General features: G+C 45.6%; 1 protein-coding gene and 1 pseudogene across 1 annotated transcript; one reads left to right on the top strand and one right to left on the bottom strand.

Annotated features, from left to right (window-relative positions):
- Window positions 1–1722: 1722 nt before the first annotated feature.
- LOC133378822 (E3 ubiquitin-protein ligase TRIM39-like) lies at window positions 1723–15334 on the top strand. The gene is made up of 6 exons (XM_061613437.1): window positions 1723–2109; window positions 6360–6497; window positions 7721–7951; window positions 8574–8596; window positions 9901–10007; window positions 13952–15334. The coding sequence occupies exons 1-6, from the start codon at window positions 1723–1725 to the stop codon at window positions 14551–14553; spliced, it is 1488 nt and encodes a 495-aa protein (XP_061469421.1). The 3' UTR covers window positions 14554–15334.
- LOC133382545 (5S ribosomal RNA) lies at window positions 5782–5900 on the bottom strand (annotated as a pseudogene).
- Window positions 15335–17219: the final 1885 nt, after the last annotated feature.

The following is a 17219-nucleotide window of genomic DNA, read 5'->3' as shown; positions in this document are numbered from 1 at the left end:
GGGTGGACCTTCCTAGATATTTGCCTTCTGATGTGTGTGCTGCGTAGGCATCATTGCAGTCCAGCCATACGACATCAGCCCAACAAAGGCTCCTGGTCCTTGTGCATATCTGCACAACAAGCCTACAGAGCTTTTATACCAGGTCAATTATTTTTTGTTGTTTTATTCAAATACTGTTTAATTATCAAAAATCTCTAAAGTTACCAATAAAACCAGATGTTAAAAACAAGTTACCCTAAACATTTTCAAAATAAAAAAAGCAGTTTTACAAATATAGATTATAAAATAATATGACATCGTAAAATGCATGTCAAATTTATATGTCTGGGTAGCTTCAGAGAGAGACAAGGGGAGTGTGACTCTGTTGATCCTCCTTGATTTTTCAGTGGCTTTCAGTACCATCTACCATGTTATCCTTCTGGGGCGATTGTCTGAATGGGGGCATCAGATTGTGGTGGTTCCGTTCTTACTTTGATGGCCAGCTCCAGAAGGTGGTTCTTGGGGAGCATTGCTTGGCTCCATGGGTTCTCCAATAGGGGGTCCCGCAAGAGTTGGTTCTGACCCCCATGTTGTTTAACATCAAGATGAAAACGCTGAGTTGGGTCATATGGAGTTTTGCAGTGCATTATTATCAGTATGCTGATGACACGCAAGTCTATTTCTCCTTTTCATATTCTGCAGATGAGGCAGTGGATGTGCTGAATCAGTGCTTAGTTGCGATAATGGACTGGATGATTGCCAATAATCTGAAACTTAATCCAGGCAAGACTGAGATGCTTTTGGTGGGTGGATCCTCTGACCGGCTGAGTTGTGTGCAGCCTGCTTTAGATAGGGCCACACTCCCTCTGAAGAAGTGAGTTTGTAGTTTGGGGGTTCTCCTGGATCCACTGTTGTCACGTGAGGCACAGGTGGCCTCAGTGGCATGGAATGCCTTCTATCAGCTTTGGCTGGTGGTAGAGAGGTAGTGGGCTCTCCGACACTGGCGGCATTCAAGAGGCAGCTGGACAGCCATCTGTCCAGAATGCTTTGATTTGGATTCCTGCATTGAGCAGGGGGTTGGACTTGATGGCCTTATAGGCCCCTTCCAACTCTACTGTTCTATGATTCTAACAACAACAACAGCAGCAGCAACAATAATAGCTTGCTTCAACAAAAAAGGTTTTAGCAGGTGCTGAAAGCAACACAGCAAAGGCACCTGCCTAACATCAATGGGCAGAGAGTTCCAAAGTGTAGGTGCTGCCACACTGAAGGATTCCTTGCAAGTGCAGAGCAACCATTATGTGATAGTTGTAAAAGTGCCTGTTCTGCAGATCAAAGTGGACAAGTGGGCATATACGGGGTGAGGCAATCCTTCAAGCAATCCATTCCCAGTTTACATGGTTCCCTCTTGGACAAACTGCCCTGTAGTCTCCACATTAACCTTCGTTTGTTGTAGGTCTATTATCCTTTGGATTATTGCTCCCAGGAACTTGTTTTATTACTGTGACTGTGTTAATGCAAAATCTCCATGCTGAACTTTGCCTGAAAGATTGCTGGTTTAGTGCTATGAATGACTTCTTGTTAGATCCGTCCATCACAATTATCAATATAGTGTTTGTGCCGCATAGGCCTGGCACAGTTCCCTGAGGATCACTTCGAACCAGCAGCTGCTCTTTCAGTTTTAAAAAGATTCTAGAAGCTAGGAAAGTGAAACCTAAACATCTTTCACTTCCTGGAGGAGTGATGGCTACTGCTGCTTCGAAACCAGCCTCCAAGCCCAAACCCCGGAGGCCAGCTGTCTGCATCATTTGCCAGGGGCCCTTCAAAACTCCTGTCATTATTGATGGCTACAAATTGTGTCGTTTCTGTTTCTCTAACATTAAGAAGGAAGCTATTGCAAATGGACCTTCACCAAAAGATGACAGGAAGGCAAAAAGGGAAGCAGACAGAAAGGGGGCGAAAGGAGCTAGGAAGAAGGAGGAGGAGGAGAGACTTTGTGAGGAGCACAAAGAAGAACTAACATGGTTTTGCAGGAAGGAGGCGGCTCTCATTTGTGAGGTCTGCAAGGCATCCAATATTCATGCATCTCACTTAGTGGTGCCCATTGAAGATGCTGCCCAGGAGTACAAGGTGGGTAAATTTTGCTGCCTCCCTCCCTTCAGTCCCGTGAAGATGAACCTCTTTACTCTGGTCTTTTGACACCTGAGATGTATATTTTTAGGACCTGCCCTATTTGGGGGGTTTTGGGGGAGTAATGTTATGATTTTAAGTTGATTTTTTCATTGTTTTTAATTATGTATATTAAACTGTTGCAACCCACCCTGGGACCTCGGGTTGAAGGGCAGATTATTATTATTATATCATCATCATCATCATCCCATCCTTAAATTTCAACCTGCCTTTGTGTGGTGAAACATTCAAGGTGGTTAATACTTAATTAAAACCAACTGTAAAAATTGAACAGAGCATCAAAGAAAAAACAAGAAATTCCATAACTTGCCTGAGTCATTAGCAGGAATGAGAGAATCAAATTTTATTATCCTGGCTGTGCTGTGCATGTGTTTCTGGGAACAGTGTTCCAAGAGCAGGGTGCCACCACAGTAAAGACCCCATCTCTGGTTGACACCTGTCTAACACCTTGTCTACAAGCCAAGGGTGTAGCCATCCAGGATCAAAGGGGTTGTAGACCCCTTACTTTTGGGGAGCAGGGTCCCAGCCTGGTCCCTATGTAACATCCAACCAGCATGAAAAGGGGCCTCACCTCCAGGGCTTGTAGGCATGACTTTTCTGGAGGGAGGTGGGGCCTCCCCCAAAATCCACAGTTGTCTCTTCACAGAGCTGAAGATACACTCTGTCCTGGAATCCCCTTGGCTCTTCTTTGGCCTCCTCCTGCACCTGTCTGTGCACTCTCAAGCTGCAGGGAGTGTGTCAGGAACTCAACAGCTGGCAACCATGACTCACCTGCTAGAAAGGGAGAGAGAAAACAGTGCTTGAGGGCAGGCCTGACTGGCCTCCTCCCCTCTAGAAAAACAGAAATTCATGGTAAGTAAATAATTTCTGTTTCTCTCTGCGAGGGGGAGGAGGCCCGTGGGAAGTTGAAAAGCAGTTCATCCCTGGGCAGGACCAAACTCTCCATCACCCTGCACCGCCCCCTCCTAAGGGAGGCTGGACTTTTTGTGAGACGTTCTGCCCAAAAGAAGTGCTTGGTGACACACTTGTCTATAATTTCAGAATGTCAAAGCTGGGGAAAAGCCTACGCACACAGCAGTTTCATTCTGGTGTTATAATTCTGTAATTGCAGAAGAGACAGTGAATCCTGGGGGCATGGTGTGACTATTATGAGGGGACCCTGCACACCTTAATTTTCCACTACGTTACTGCTAAAGGGAGCCAGAGAAAGGCCCCTGAAACAGGGAAAGGGCTGTAGCGCTGTGGATGAGCATCTTCTTTGCATGCAGAAGGTTCCAGGTTGAATCCCTGGCTTCTCCAGGTAGAGCTGGGAGAGAATTCTGCCTGAAACCTTGGAGAGCCACTGCCAGTCAGTGTAGACAATGCCAGGCTACATGGGCCAATGGTCATCTACGTAAGAACATAAGAACCTGCTGGATCAGGACAATGACCCACCTAGTCCAGCATCCTGTTCTCACAGTGGCCAACCAGTTGCCTATGGGAAGCCAACAACCAGGACCTGAGTGCAAGAGCACTCTCCTCTTCTGTGGTTTCCACTGGTATTCAGAAGCATTCTGCCTCAGACTATGGACAAAGAGCATAACCATTATGGCTAGTAACCAATCCTTATCCTCCATTAATTTCTCTAATCCTCTTTTAAAGCCATCCAAATTGGTGGCCATCACTGCCTCTCGTGGGAGCCAATTCTATAGTTTACTTATGTGCTATGTGAAGAGGTGTTTTCTTTTCTTTTGTCTGTCTTGAATCTTCCAGCATTCAGCTTCATTGGATGTTATTGTTGTTTGCCTTCAAGTCGATTATGACTTATGGCCACAGCTTGGAAGTAATTCGTTACAAGTAACGAATTACTTGTAATACCCTACCTTCTGGTCCATCTACTCCCACGGGTGGTGCATGCCCTGGTCTCCTCTCGCTTAGACTACTGTAATGCGCTCTATGTGGTGCTACCCTTGAAGACTGGTATAGAATGCGGCGGCACAGTTGATTAAAAACAGCCGCCGGCGGGATCATATCACCCCAGTGCTGGAAGATCTGCACTGGCTACCAGTTGTGTACCGAGCCCAATTCAAGGTGTTGGTGTTAACCTTTAAAGCCCTATACGGTGTCGGTCCAGTTTATCTAAAGGAGCGCCTCCAGCATCACCAAATATGCCGCCTGACGAGATCTGCCTCACAAGACCTTCTCTCGGTCCCACCAGTTAAGACAGCTAGGCTGGTGCGGACCAGAGAGAGGGCATTCTCAGTTGTGGCCCCCACCCTCTGGAACTCTCTGCTATACGACCTTCGCCATGCCCCCTCCCTGGTAGGTTTCCGCCAAGGATTGAAAACTTGGTTGTTTCAGCGGGCATACAGGTCTCCTAGATAATTTTAGTTTACAGTGTATAGATGTAGGTTGGTGGATTATAATTGTTTTATATGTTAAAACTGTATTACATGTTGTATTTTTAATTATGTACGCCGCCTAGAGTGGCCGTTCATTCGGCCAGATAGGTGGCCTAAAAATAAATTTTTATTTTTATTATTATTATTATTATTATTATTACTTTTTTGAGGAACGAGTGGGTAATTCCTTTACATTTTGATTGTAATAGAACTAGGAGTAATTTTATTACTTTTGTGGAGTAATTGTAATGTTTCCAGCATTACATTTGGGCATTACTTTGGGGGGGGGAAGCAGGGGAAGTCTTCTGCTCCTCTGATTTGTGGATGAAGATCATGTGCCTCAAGCTGGGTTTTTGTGCAGCGTTGCTCTTCCCTCATGCTCTGTGGGTGGGTAGGAGGCAACGAAGGAGGAGGTGGAGAGCGGGACAGGGTGGAGTGGAGAAAACAATTGTTTAAAAAAATGGATGGTGGTGGTGAAGAATGGAGTGGAGGGAAAAAGGAGTCAGAGGGCAGGAACATGGATAAAGGAGAAGGAGGCAGCAGCAGAATGGAGATAAAGAACTATGGAGGTGAAAGATGACAATGTGTGTGTGTGTGTGTGTTTGCACTTGGCACATAAAGTTGTCTCCACCACCCTCTCTGGCTTCTGTGCTGCATTTGTTTTAACTTTTTTGCATCTCATGGGAAAATGTTTGCTTGGGTCAGTGTCCCTTAGTTGGTGGCAGGGCAGGGTCCAGGAGGTCATTAAGTGAGAGAGATTATGCTTGCTGGCTGGGGGGGGGTTGCACTTGGTTTGACGTGCAAAGATCTTAGTGGCCTCAGCCTCCCTCCCCACCTCCCTTACCAGCGGAGACCACCATTGGTATCTTATGGATAAAAAGAATTATTCTACTACCTCTGTATGTGTGTGTTTATTTTTAATGTCGTTTTAGACTACTTAGACGTGCAGCAGCCAAGGCCAGCACCTTGTAGGCATTTGTTTTTTTAAGTAACTGAAATGTAATTGTAGTGACTACTTTTGAGAAAAAGTAATCAGTTACTTTCAGAGCAATTGTAATTATAACTGTAGTTACTACTTTTTCGGGCCATGTAACTGTAGCTGTAATTTATTGCTTTTTGAAAGTAATCTTCCAAGCTCTGCTTATGGTGACCCTATTAATCTTTTGAATGTATTCATAAGGGTTTTCATGGTAAGAGGTATTCAGAGGTGGTTTACCATTGCCTTCCTCTAAGCCTATGGCACCTGGTATTCCCACATGGTCTCCCATGCAAGTGCTAACCAGGCCTGACCCTGCGTAGCTTCTGAGATCAGATGAGATTGGTCGTGTTCGGGGGAGTATGGCCATAGGCCACTTAATACTGAGGCTGTGAAATTCATTTCTGGAGAATCCCAGCAGCTGGGTTCTACTTTCCTTGGGACAGAAAAGTGGTGGTGAGGGTAAAAATCACAGTGCAATCTTGTCTACTCAAAAGTCAGCCCCACAGAGGTCAGTGGCACTTACTCTCAGACGTGTGTGCATAAGATTGTAGTCTAAGTAAAATAAAATAGCTCCGGAGTAACTCAGTTGCTCCCCTTGATGGGCAGTAGTCCATGAGTCACTTGACTCAATTCATTCATGAGTTTCAACAATTAAGCTGAAACAACACATGGCAAAATGGGCTGAGTGGTTGGTAACTACTGAGCTCAGCTATGCCAGAATTCTCTGGAAACTGCAAAATGGATTGAATGCACTGAATAGCTTGGGGAAAGAAAGATTAAATAAATTTAAAAAATCTTTTTTCCTCTTTTTTTCCCAATATTCCTGCCAGGGGAAACTACAGCATGCTGTATATTTGCTCACACAACACCTTGAAGAGTCTCGGAAGCAGAAATCTGAGGAAGGAAAGAAAACGGCTGCGTGGAAGGCAGGTGCCATGTTTGCAAGCCTCCAAGGATTTGCTGCTCTTGTAGGGTACAAGCAAACACAGATTACCTGAGGGTTTTTCTAAACACAATACCTTTGAAGGCAGTAGGAAGGGCCAGCCCCTACCATTAGGCAGAGTGGGGCAATTGCTTTGTGTGTCAGATGCCATTCCTTTCTGTTGGAGATCAGAGCTATGTGTGCCACCAGCCTAACTTGCACCCCTTAAGCTAGTCTGCTGCCCTCAGGTGCACTGAAGGGTGCTATCTTGTTGCCATTGGTAACGTAAGGGCACATCCACTCCAAAGATTTAAAACACATGGCTTCTCCCAAAGAATCCTGGGAACTGTAGTTTACCCCTCACAGACCTACAGTTCTCAGCACCCTTAAGAAACTACATTTCCTAGGATACTTGGGTGTGTGTGTTTTAAATGTGTGTTAAATATGCTTTAAATGTATGATGTGGGTGTCCCCTAAGATTCAACTGCTACTAGCCACAATGGCTATCTTCTGCCTCTGCAGTCAGAGGCAATATGCCCCTGAATGCCAGCCGCTGGGAATTGCAGGTGGGGAGAATGCTGTTGTGCTCAGGTCTTGCTTGTGGGCTTCCCACAGGCATCTGGTTGGCCAGTGGGGAGAAACAAGATGCTAGACTAGAAGGGCCACTGATCTGATTCAGCATGGCTCTTATGCCAGCCTTATGCCATCCAATCAGCTTCTGCATATGGTGGTGGTGGGGAACAGGATCCGGCTCCCCCATCCTCTGCTGAGGCCACTTTGACATGTGGGCAAGTCATGTGCTTTAAATGTAAGAGGTGTACACAGCCACACACAAAGCTACACAGGGAATTATAGCCTTGCTCTTTGACCAGCAGAAATCTTACTGAGCAGCTCCTCTGGACCCACACTTTCAGCCCTATCTTCGCAGTCTTAAGGGCTAGAATCTTGCTTTGTTCTTCTTGCTACTGTTGTAAATCAACCTTGATTCTTGGGGCGGGGTAGGTGCATGGCCTGCTGAAATCCCCTCTTCCACGGAACTGGCCTTCTGAAAATATGCTCTTCTACAGAGCTGTGATTAAAACTTGCAGGACCCCTCTCCCAGAGGTGCCACTAGGGCAAGACTGTTGGATGCAGATCCAGGGCCCTGCACCACCCAGAGGGTCCCACACAAATCAGGGTGCCCTCCTTTGCCCCTGGCTACCCTGCCTTACTCTTACCAGGACAGTGGAGCCAAGCTTGGCTGCCCTGCTGAATTCCTTTGTTCCTTAGAATAAGGTGCACAGCCAGAAAGAGCGAATTGAGAATGAGTTTGAGAAGCTGTACAACTTCCTGGCTGAGGAAGAGAAGAGATTCCTGCAGAGGCTGAAGAAAGAGGAGCGAGAGACCCTGAAGAGGCTGCATGGGAATTTAACACAGCTCTCGAAGCAAAGCTCCTCGCTGGAGCAGCTGGTTGCAGAGGTCAAGGAAAAAAGCCAGCAGTCGCCTGTTGGACTTTTGAAGGTGAGTTGGGCCTTAAGGCTGCTACACTGACCTGGGAGTAAGCCCCACTGAAATTAGTTGGGTTTCAACACTGGGCACCAGCTAACTTTAAATGTCCATTTAGGGGAGGGGTCACAGCTGAGTGGCAAAGCTCTTGCTTTGCTGAAGGTTCCTGGTTCAATCCCCAGAACGTGTAGTTAAAAGGATCAGGTAGCAGCTGATAAAGAAGACCACACACATACATCTGAGACCACGGCCAGTTAGAGCAGACAGTACCGGACTGTATGGACAAATAATGTGACCTTCTTTGCTTCCTGTTCCTTAGCATTGAGAACGAATTCCTACACTTTTTTTTAATGGCCTGCAGTCTCAGTTTGTGAATTCTGAACCAGACTGGAACACCACATAAATATCCACCATGGGATAAGTAACAAAACAATTATGTTTGGCTCAGTGAATCCATCTTAGCAAGACCCAGCTAGGTGAAAATGAAAATAAAGAGCTTAGGCTATTTTAAAACTAGCAAGGCAGCAACATTACATGCAGTTGATTTAAGATAATAGATAAAGGAGGTATACTTTTAAAAACATTTTAAATTTTTAAAAAACCCACTGATTTTTCTTTTGATTTGTCTGTTCTCAAGGACGTGGAAGATGCATTACAAAGGTAAGCTTGCCAGTTGCTTTCCCCTTTTAAAAATGTTTATTATTGTTGTAGTTGTTATTGTTGTTATTATTATTATAGCTTTGAAGTATCCAGTGTAAATGCCATATATTAATCAGGCCACAAATGATCAAATCTGGCCCCTTGGCACAGAATTTCCCCTATTTATTTATTTAAAGCATTTTAACACTACTCTTTAGCTGAAAAGGTTTACGCCATCAGTAGTAAGACAGTCTCTGCCCTCAAGCTTAAAAGTTAAAAGACATGACACACAAGGAAAAAAGGAAGTGGGTGGAGAAAGAAAGCTTAGGCACTTTTTCTTACAGTTCTCATAATGAATGGCTGGGATAGAAACAGTTCAGGTAGCTTGGTGGGATTGCTGCCTACAGGTAACATTCGAGGGAGCTCCAAGGACAGCTGGTCTTCTGGCAGAAGTGGTGGATTGGCCTTGCTTCCATTCTTTCTCTCTGTGCTGCAATCTGATGCAGCATAATTCTCCACTACCCACCCACCCCCAGTGATTTTCCAGTGGTTTGGGGCAGGGTTGATACTGCAACTGGATGCAGCTACGGTCGCATAAATCAGAAGGGACATTTGCAGGGCTTAGAGCTGCCCCACCAGTTCCTTGTCCTCACTCTCCACCATGGGTATCAAATTCTCAGCTTTGTCACTGAGGGCCCATATACTACGGGTGGGAAATCTGTGTCTCCCCAGATAATGTGGGACTCCCTGCGCCCATCATGGCCAACGATCAGGGACAATGGGAACTGTAGTCCAGAAATATCTGGAGGGCCCACATGTTGCTCAGCTCTGCTATACAATCTGTTTCCCCTTTCTGCCCCATACATTCCACACATTCTATCTTTGCTCCATTATAACTTGAAATTTTTCAAAAGAACACGATTCAAACAATAGATCTGTATACATGTGTTGCATAAAAAGCATGGCTTCCCCTCTCTGTATTTCACAGATTATGAACTGATGGTGTTTTGAATTTACTTGAGGCCAGGGATGGGGAACCTGTGGCCTTCCAGATGTTGTTGGACTACAGCTCCCACCCAGCAGTTCGTCATATATATATATGGTTAATTATATAAGAACATAAGAAGAGCCTGCTGGATCAGGCCAGTGGCCCATCTAGTCCAGCATCCTGTTCTCACAGTGGCCAACCAGGTGCCTGGGGGAAGCCCACAAGCAGGACCCGAGTGCAAGAACACTCTCCCCTCCTGAGGCTTCTGGCAACTGGATATAATATATATATTATATATATATAATTAAGTAGAAAATCCATGCCATGATTCTTTCAGGAGTGATAACATAACCCTGTTTGAACCAGAAGTTGTTCCTACTGAACTGAAGAACATATACAACATTCCTTGCATCGACATTATTCAGATCTTAACAAAATTCAAGGGTAAGTGCACAGGAAGGCTTGATTTTTCACTCAGCATACATTCCACTTTGCTTTAGCGCAGGGATGAGGGAACCTGTGACCCTCCAGATGTTGTTGGACAACTCCCATCACCCCTGGCCATTGGCCACATTGGCTAGGACTGTTGGGTGTTTTAACTCCAACAAGATCTGGAGGGCCGCAGGTTCCCCAGCCCTGCCTGGTGCAGACAACACTGGGCTAGATGCACCAATGATACTAAGGCAGCGTCCTCTGTTCCTCCTAATGCAAATAGTAAGTATGAGCTTCAAAGGAGCGGCGCGTGCCACCACTTGTGTACTGGACCCTTGCCCTTCCTGGCTCATTACAAGTACCAGAGGGGGACTGGTCGATTGGGTCAGGGGAGTAGTTAATGCCTCTCTACAACAAGGCAGAATTCCATCATGCTTAAAGGAGGCAGTTATAAGACCACTGCTGAAAAAGCCCTCCCTGGATCCCTCTTTATTAGGTAACTACTGGACAGTTTCCAATATTCCATTTTTAAGCAAGATAATAGAGCGTGTGGTGGTCGCCCAACTCCAGAGATTCTTGGATGATACGGATTATCTGGATCCATTTCAATCTGGTTTCAGGCCTGGCTATGGGACAGAGACGGCTTTGGTCGCCTTGGTGGATGACCTACGCAGAGAACTGGACAGGGGGAGTGTGTCTCTGTTGGTTCTACTGGACCTCTCAGCAGCTTTCGATACCATCAATCATGGTATCCTTCTGGGCCGCCTTGCTGAGATGGGACTTGGGGGCACTGTTACAGTGGCTCCAGTCCTTCCTGGAGGACCGAACCCAGAAGGTGGTACTGGGGGACTCCTGCTCGACCCCCTGGCCATTGACCTATGGGGTCCCTCAGGGTTCAGTTTTGTCCCCCATGTTATTTAACATCTACATGAAACTGCTGGGAGAGGTTGTCCGGGGTTTTGGGGTTCGGTGCCATCAGTATGCCGATGACACTCAACTCTATTTCTCTTTTCCACCTGAAGCCAAGGAAGCCGTACAGGTCCTAAATCAGTGTCTGGCATCAGTGATGGACTGGATGAGGGCAAACAAGTTGAGATTAAATCCTGATAAAACAGAGGTACTCCTGGTCAGCTGGAGGGCAGATCAGGGAATAGGGATTCAACTGGTGCTGGATGGGGTTGCACTCCCCCTGAAGTCTCAGGTTCGCAGTTTGGGTGTACTCTTGGACTCAGCTTTGAATTTGGAGGCCCAGATTACTGCTGTATCCAGGAGCACCTTTGCCCAATTAAAACTGGTGCGCCAGCTGTGCCCGTTCCTGGAGCTGCCTGATCTGACTAGGGTGATGCATGCCTTGGTTACATCCCGCTTAGACTACTGTAACGCGCTCTACGTGGGGCTGCCTTTGAAGACTGTTCTGAAACTTAAATTGGTACAAAGAGCTGCAGCCAGAGTGCTAACCGGGGCTGGTTACAGGGACCATACAACTCCCCTGTTACAACAGCTCCACTGGCTGCCAATTTGTTTCCGGTCACAATTCAAAGTGCTGATTTTGACCTACAAAGCCCTATAAGGCTCAGGTCCAGGCTATTTGACAGATCGTATCTCCCTACATGAACCTGTCCGGGATTTGAGATCTTCAGGTGAGGCCCTTCTTGTGCTCCCCATACCTTCGCAAGTACATATGACGAGGACACGAGATAGGGCCTTTTCGGTGGCCGCCCCTAGGCTATGGAATTCCCTTCCGAGTGAGGTGCGATTAGCTCCCTCCTTGCCGTCTTTCCGGCGACAAGTAAAGACTGTTTTATTTCAACGGGCATTTGGGATAGAGAACGACCAAGATTAAATGTCATAGGATTGGTGACTACAGTATATGATTTTATTATTTTAAATTGTCCGCTGTTTTTAACGTATGTTTTATGGTTTTTAATTTTTCTCATAGTTTAATTCTATTTTAATTGTATATTTCTGTATGTTTTAATGGTGTTGTTTTTAGTTGTAAGCCGCTCTGAGTCCTATTGGAAAAAGGGCGGGGTAGAAATAAAGTTTATTATCATTATTATTATTAATGCAAATAGTAAGTATGAGCTTCAAAGGAGGGCTTTTCCTCAGGAGGACAGCAGGGGAGGAAAGGGTTAGGTCCCCTTTCTAGGCCTGACCTAATCCTGTTAATTGTCACTCCCCTCAGTTGGTGCTCTTTGCATTGGTTTGTAAAACTGCATGATGTGAAAGATCTTTGCATGGGACCTTAGAGACCCGCACCTAATCTGCACAGACCAGCCTTCCCCAGTGTGGTGCCCTCCAGATGCTTTGGAAGGGCTGCAACTCGGTGGCAGAGCATTTGCCTTGCATGCAGAAGGTCCCAGGTTCAGTTCCCAGTATCTCCAGGTAGGGCTCGGAAAGTCCCATGCTTGAAACCCTGGAAAGCCACTGCCAGTCAATGTAGACAATACTGAGCTAGATGGACCAATGTTCTGACTTAGTATAAGGCAGCTTCCTAAGTTCTTATGACTTTAGCTCCCCTCCTCCCAGACTATTGACCATGCTAGGTGGGGCTGGGTGGAGCTGGAACCCAGCAACATCTGGAGGGCCACAAGTTCCCCATCCCTGTCATGAAGCTTCCAAAAAGCTTGAAGGACAGTAATAATGGCTCTGCCTCTAGCCATTCACTGAATTCCCGCAGGTGGACAAAAATCCCCAACCATCTAGCCTTCACCACCACCCGTCAGAACAGCATAAGCGAAAGAGTTCTCTCCTTATGAATCTCAGGGTCTAACCGGATGGGATGGCAGTCACACAATTGGCAATTGTGCAAATTACTTTTTAAAAGTAAAGGAATTAACCGCTTTCCCCCCTTGTTGCAGTACTGATCCACCCTTCCTCCCCAAAGTGCTTGCTATTTGTATTGGAAGAAAAGCTTCCATTGGCATAAATAGGAGTCGTCGTCCCCCAGTCTCCAATGTAAATAGCAGGCGCTGACAGAGAAAGATCTGCACTGGGAGCTCTGCAGGATCTCCCTGTACTACACACCACCCACCAAAGTCCTGATCTGGAGCCTGGCTTCCTGCACAGACACACCCCTGCTAATTAATTCTGAAAAGTCATTCATGCAATTGCTAATTGCAGGTACTTTGGGTCATGCTTGTAAAAGTTGTCCAGGTGACTCTTTGGGGGTATGCTAGTTATCAGGGGGCTGTGATGGAATCAAGACATATGAAGGCCCTTTGGAACTGGATTAAGAGACCCCATCTGCTTTCCTTTTTTCCCTTGCTCCTCTCGCAGGGTTCATTTGGAAGTTAGACAGGTTCAGGTAAAGCGTGGTGATTTAGGCAGAAAAATGAATTCCCAAGGCAAGACGTGGAAACCCTTTCATTGGGATTTTCATAAGGATTGTGCCGATATGCTTAGGCCTATTTAATTCTGTCTTCCTGGAAGAGCATTGGACTAAATGCCTTCCAGATGTTTTGAACTACAACTCTCATCACACACACCCCAAGGATGGCCAGTGTTCGGGGATAAATGGTGTGGTGTAGTGGCTGGAAGGTCAGATGAGGACCTGAGACACCAGGATTCGAACCTTCATTTGGCCAAGAAGCTCACTAGGTGACCTTGGATCAGTCACCAACTCCCAGCATAACCTACCTCTCAGCATTGTTGTAAAGGCAATATGGAGAGAACCATGTACATCCTCTTGAGCTTCTTGCAGGAAAGATGGATTATACATGGAAGAACAGAATAAAATAGAGAATGGCAGCCCAAACAGCATACAGAGGACACCAGGATGAGGAAAGTAGGGCTGCATGTTGCTGAACTACAGCTCCCATCATCCCTGGCCACTAGCCCTGCCAAAGGTTCCTCATGATTCTTTCTAGCTCTGCATGTCTCTTCAGCTTTGTTAGAGCTTTATGCCGGATCCAGAACTGATTTCATCACCCTTTTTCTCCCCCCCCCCCCTTTAGTGGACGTGTCCCTAGATCCAGCCACAGCTCATCCGAGCCTTATCCTCTCTGAAGACAGGAAGAGTGTGAAATATGGAGGATCCTCCTGGCCGAAGCTGCCTATGGAAGATGACAATGCAGAGAGATTTGACACTTACGTCATAGTCCTGGGCTCTGAGCGGTTCACCTCAGGGAGGCGCTACTGGGAGGTGGAGATGGGGGACAGCACAGAATGGGACCTGGGGGTTTGTAGAGAATCTGTGAGTAGGAAGGGGCAGGCAGTCCTATTCTCCCCTCTAAGTGGGTTCTGGAGGCTGTGGCTTCGGAATGGAGACCACTACAAGGCCTTGATTTCCCGCCCTACGCTACTCCCAATGAACACCAAGCCAAGGAGGGTGGGGATTTTTCTGGATTATTTTGAAGGCGAGGTTTCATTTTACAATGTGACAGAGAAAACCCACATTTACACATATACTGGGACATTCTATGGCCCCTTGCGGCCTTTCTTTAGCCCCAGCCGCCGTAAGAAAGGGGAGAATGCTTCCCCCTTGTCTATTTGCCCAGGCCCAACGGGTGATACAACCAGAATTAAGAAAGACAAACCTATGCATGAGCAAAAATAGTTATCCATGCCCTAAAATGGAGCTCCTCCTGACATGGGTTGCTGATTTTGAGCCAAACGCTAAAAGGCAAGAGCACTGCACTTCTCTGTGGCTTTGCCCAACACCCCCTCTCACAATCACCTAAATTGATTGTCAGATATGCTGGCCCACTAATTTATTGTCTAGCTGGCTAGCCTTTTTGCTCTCTCCTCACTGGTTGTTTCTCACTTTTGGAGGGCAAAGGCCACTCTAGCCTGCAAACTCAGTGGCATGGAGGCCTCCAAACCAATGCTTTTAAAACCGAAATAGTCCCATCCAATCCTGCTCTCCACTCAGGTTGAGACATTTAGGATAAGCCTCTTTGGAGGATACCTGCACCTCCTCAGGCAGGTATCTCAGAACACAGAAAACCACTTTAAACTAAGTCAGACCATAGTCCATCTAGCTCAGTATTGTCTACACTGACTGGCAGTGGCTCTCCAAGATTTCAGGCAGGAGTCTCTCCCAGCCCTATCCAGAGATGCAGGAGATTGAACTTGGGAGCTGCTGCGTGCAAGGCAGATACTCTATCTCTGAACTATGTCCTTCCTCTCTCTTCTTTAAGCCAACTTGCATGCATAGAGGAAAAATCCTAGCAAATATGTATTGAAAATTCAGGTATGTAGACCCTACAACTTCTAAATTATAATCATTTCCTCCCAGGATTACTATAGGGTCTCAGTGTGGTAAGAATTAAGCTACCCTCATCAAGGCTTGAGTACACATTATTCTTTGTATAATAATAAAATCTCTTAATTTGAATCCTCTTTGTAAAGTTGCTTCATTCCATCATATTTAATAAGAACCACCAAATGAACTTTAGTAACTATGACGCTCAGTCTATGGCATGGAAGACCAGTGCTGTTTTCAACACTCTTAACAAAAATTGTAATAGCCCTGCTGAATTGTACCAAAGGTCCACCTTTTCCAGCATCCTGTTACCCACAGTGGTCAATCAGATGCTTATGGGAAGGCCGTAAGCAGGGTATGCAGGCTTTAGCCCTCTCCCTCACATGGACCCCTCAGCACCTGGTATTCAAAGGCATGGTGTCTCTAGTACTACTAGTAGCATCTAGCCATCATTAGTAGCCAGTGATAGCCTTAGCCTTCATGGAAACACATCTCCATTCTATTTCTCTCCCCACCCCCCATCTTTTACTAAGCTAAAAATCTCCAAATGCTATTATCTTTCCAGGTAGGGAAGTTGGTTCTGGCCCCAGATCATTTTGGTTGCCCTTGTTTTCTAGCTCATTAATAACCTTTTTAAGATGCAGCAACTAGATATGCACCATGTTCCAAGTGCAATCTATGTTATGTATATATTTACATAAAGATTTTATATTGGCAGCTCATTTTCAATCCCTTTCCTAATGATCCCTAAAGCAAAATTTGCCTTTTGCAACCTGCCATGCACTAGGTTAACGTTCTTCCTTGAGCTAGCACCACAACCTTAAGATCTCTTTCCTGATCAGTCACTGCCAGTTCAGACCCCATCAGCGTATATGTGAAGTTCTGTAGTTTTTTTGTCTTCAGTGTGCTTTACTTTACACTTATATTGAGCCACATCTGTCATTTTAAAGCCCATTCACCCTTGTAGGGGAATCATAGAATAGTAGAGTTGGAAGGAGCCTATAAGGCTATCGAGTCCAACTCCCCTCCTGCCACCTTGCTTGATGTAACTTCTTACCTGATATTCTGCATATGTTTTGTTTTTAAGGTATTTAAGGTAGATATTTTAGTGTTTTGTCATTTGCCACCCTGGGCTCTTTCTGGGAAGAAGAGTGGGATAAAAATGTAATGTTATGTGCCTTCAAGTCGATTACGACTTATGGCGACCCGATGAATCAGTGACCTCCAACAGCATCTGTTGTAAACCACCCTGTTCAGATCTTCTAAATTCAGGTCTGTGGCTTCCTTGATGGAATCAATCCATCGCGTTTGGTCTTCCTCTTTTTCTACTCCCTTCTGTTTTCCCCAGCATTATTATCTTTTCTGATGAATCATGTCTTCTCATTATGTGTCCAAAGTATGGTAACCTCCGTTTCATCATTTTAGCTTCTAGTGACAGTTCTGGTTTAATATGTTCTAACACTCAATTATTGGTCTTTTTTGCAGTCCATGGTATGCGCAAAGCTCTCCTCCAACCCCACATTTCAAATGAGTTGATTGTTCTCTTATCTGCTTTTTTCACTTTTCAGCTTTCACATCCGTACATAGAGATTGGGAATACCATGGTCTGAATGATCCTGACTTTGGTGTTCAGTGACACATCTTTGCATTTGAGGACCTTTTCTAGTTCTCTCACAGCTGCCCTCTCCAGTCCTAGCCTTCTTCTGATTTCTTGACTGTTGTCTCCAAAAAAATTAATAATAAAAATAATATTTTGTTTGCTTTTAAGAAAGGTATTGCCAACTGTGGCCTATCAAAATGTGTGAACAGGATTTAACTTTGCAGAAGCCATGTTAACTCTTCTTCAGCAATATTTTTCACCAGTTTACCCAGAACAGCTGGCTATAATTTCCTGGGTCCTTTGTTGAAAATTGGTGCATTAGCTCATTTCTAGTCCTCTTGTACAGAACATGATAAACAATTTCACATTTGAGTTCTCTGATAACTGTCTGCTGGATACTGTCTGGACACACCAATTT

Source organism: Rhineura floridana, chromosome 3 (assembly GCF_030035675.1).
Source record: "Rhineura floridana isolate rRhiFlo1 chromosome 3, rRhiFlo1.hap2, whole genome shotgun sequence".
Lineage (NCBI taxonomy): Eukaryota > Metazoa > Chordata > Lepidosauria > Squamata > Rhineuridae > Rhineura > Rhineura floridana.
Note: the sequence above shows the minus strand (reverse complement) of the source record. Positions and strands in the feature narration are given on the sequence as shown.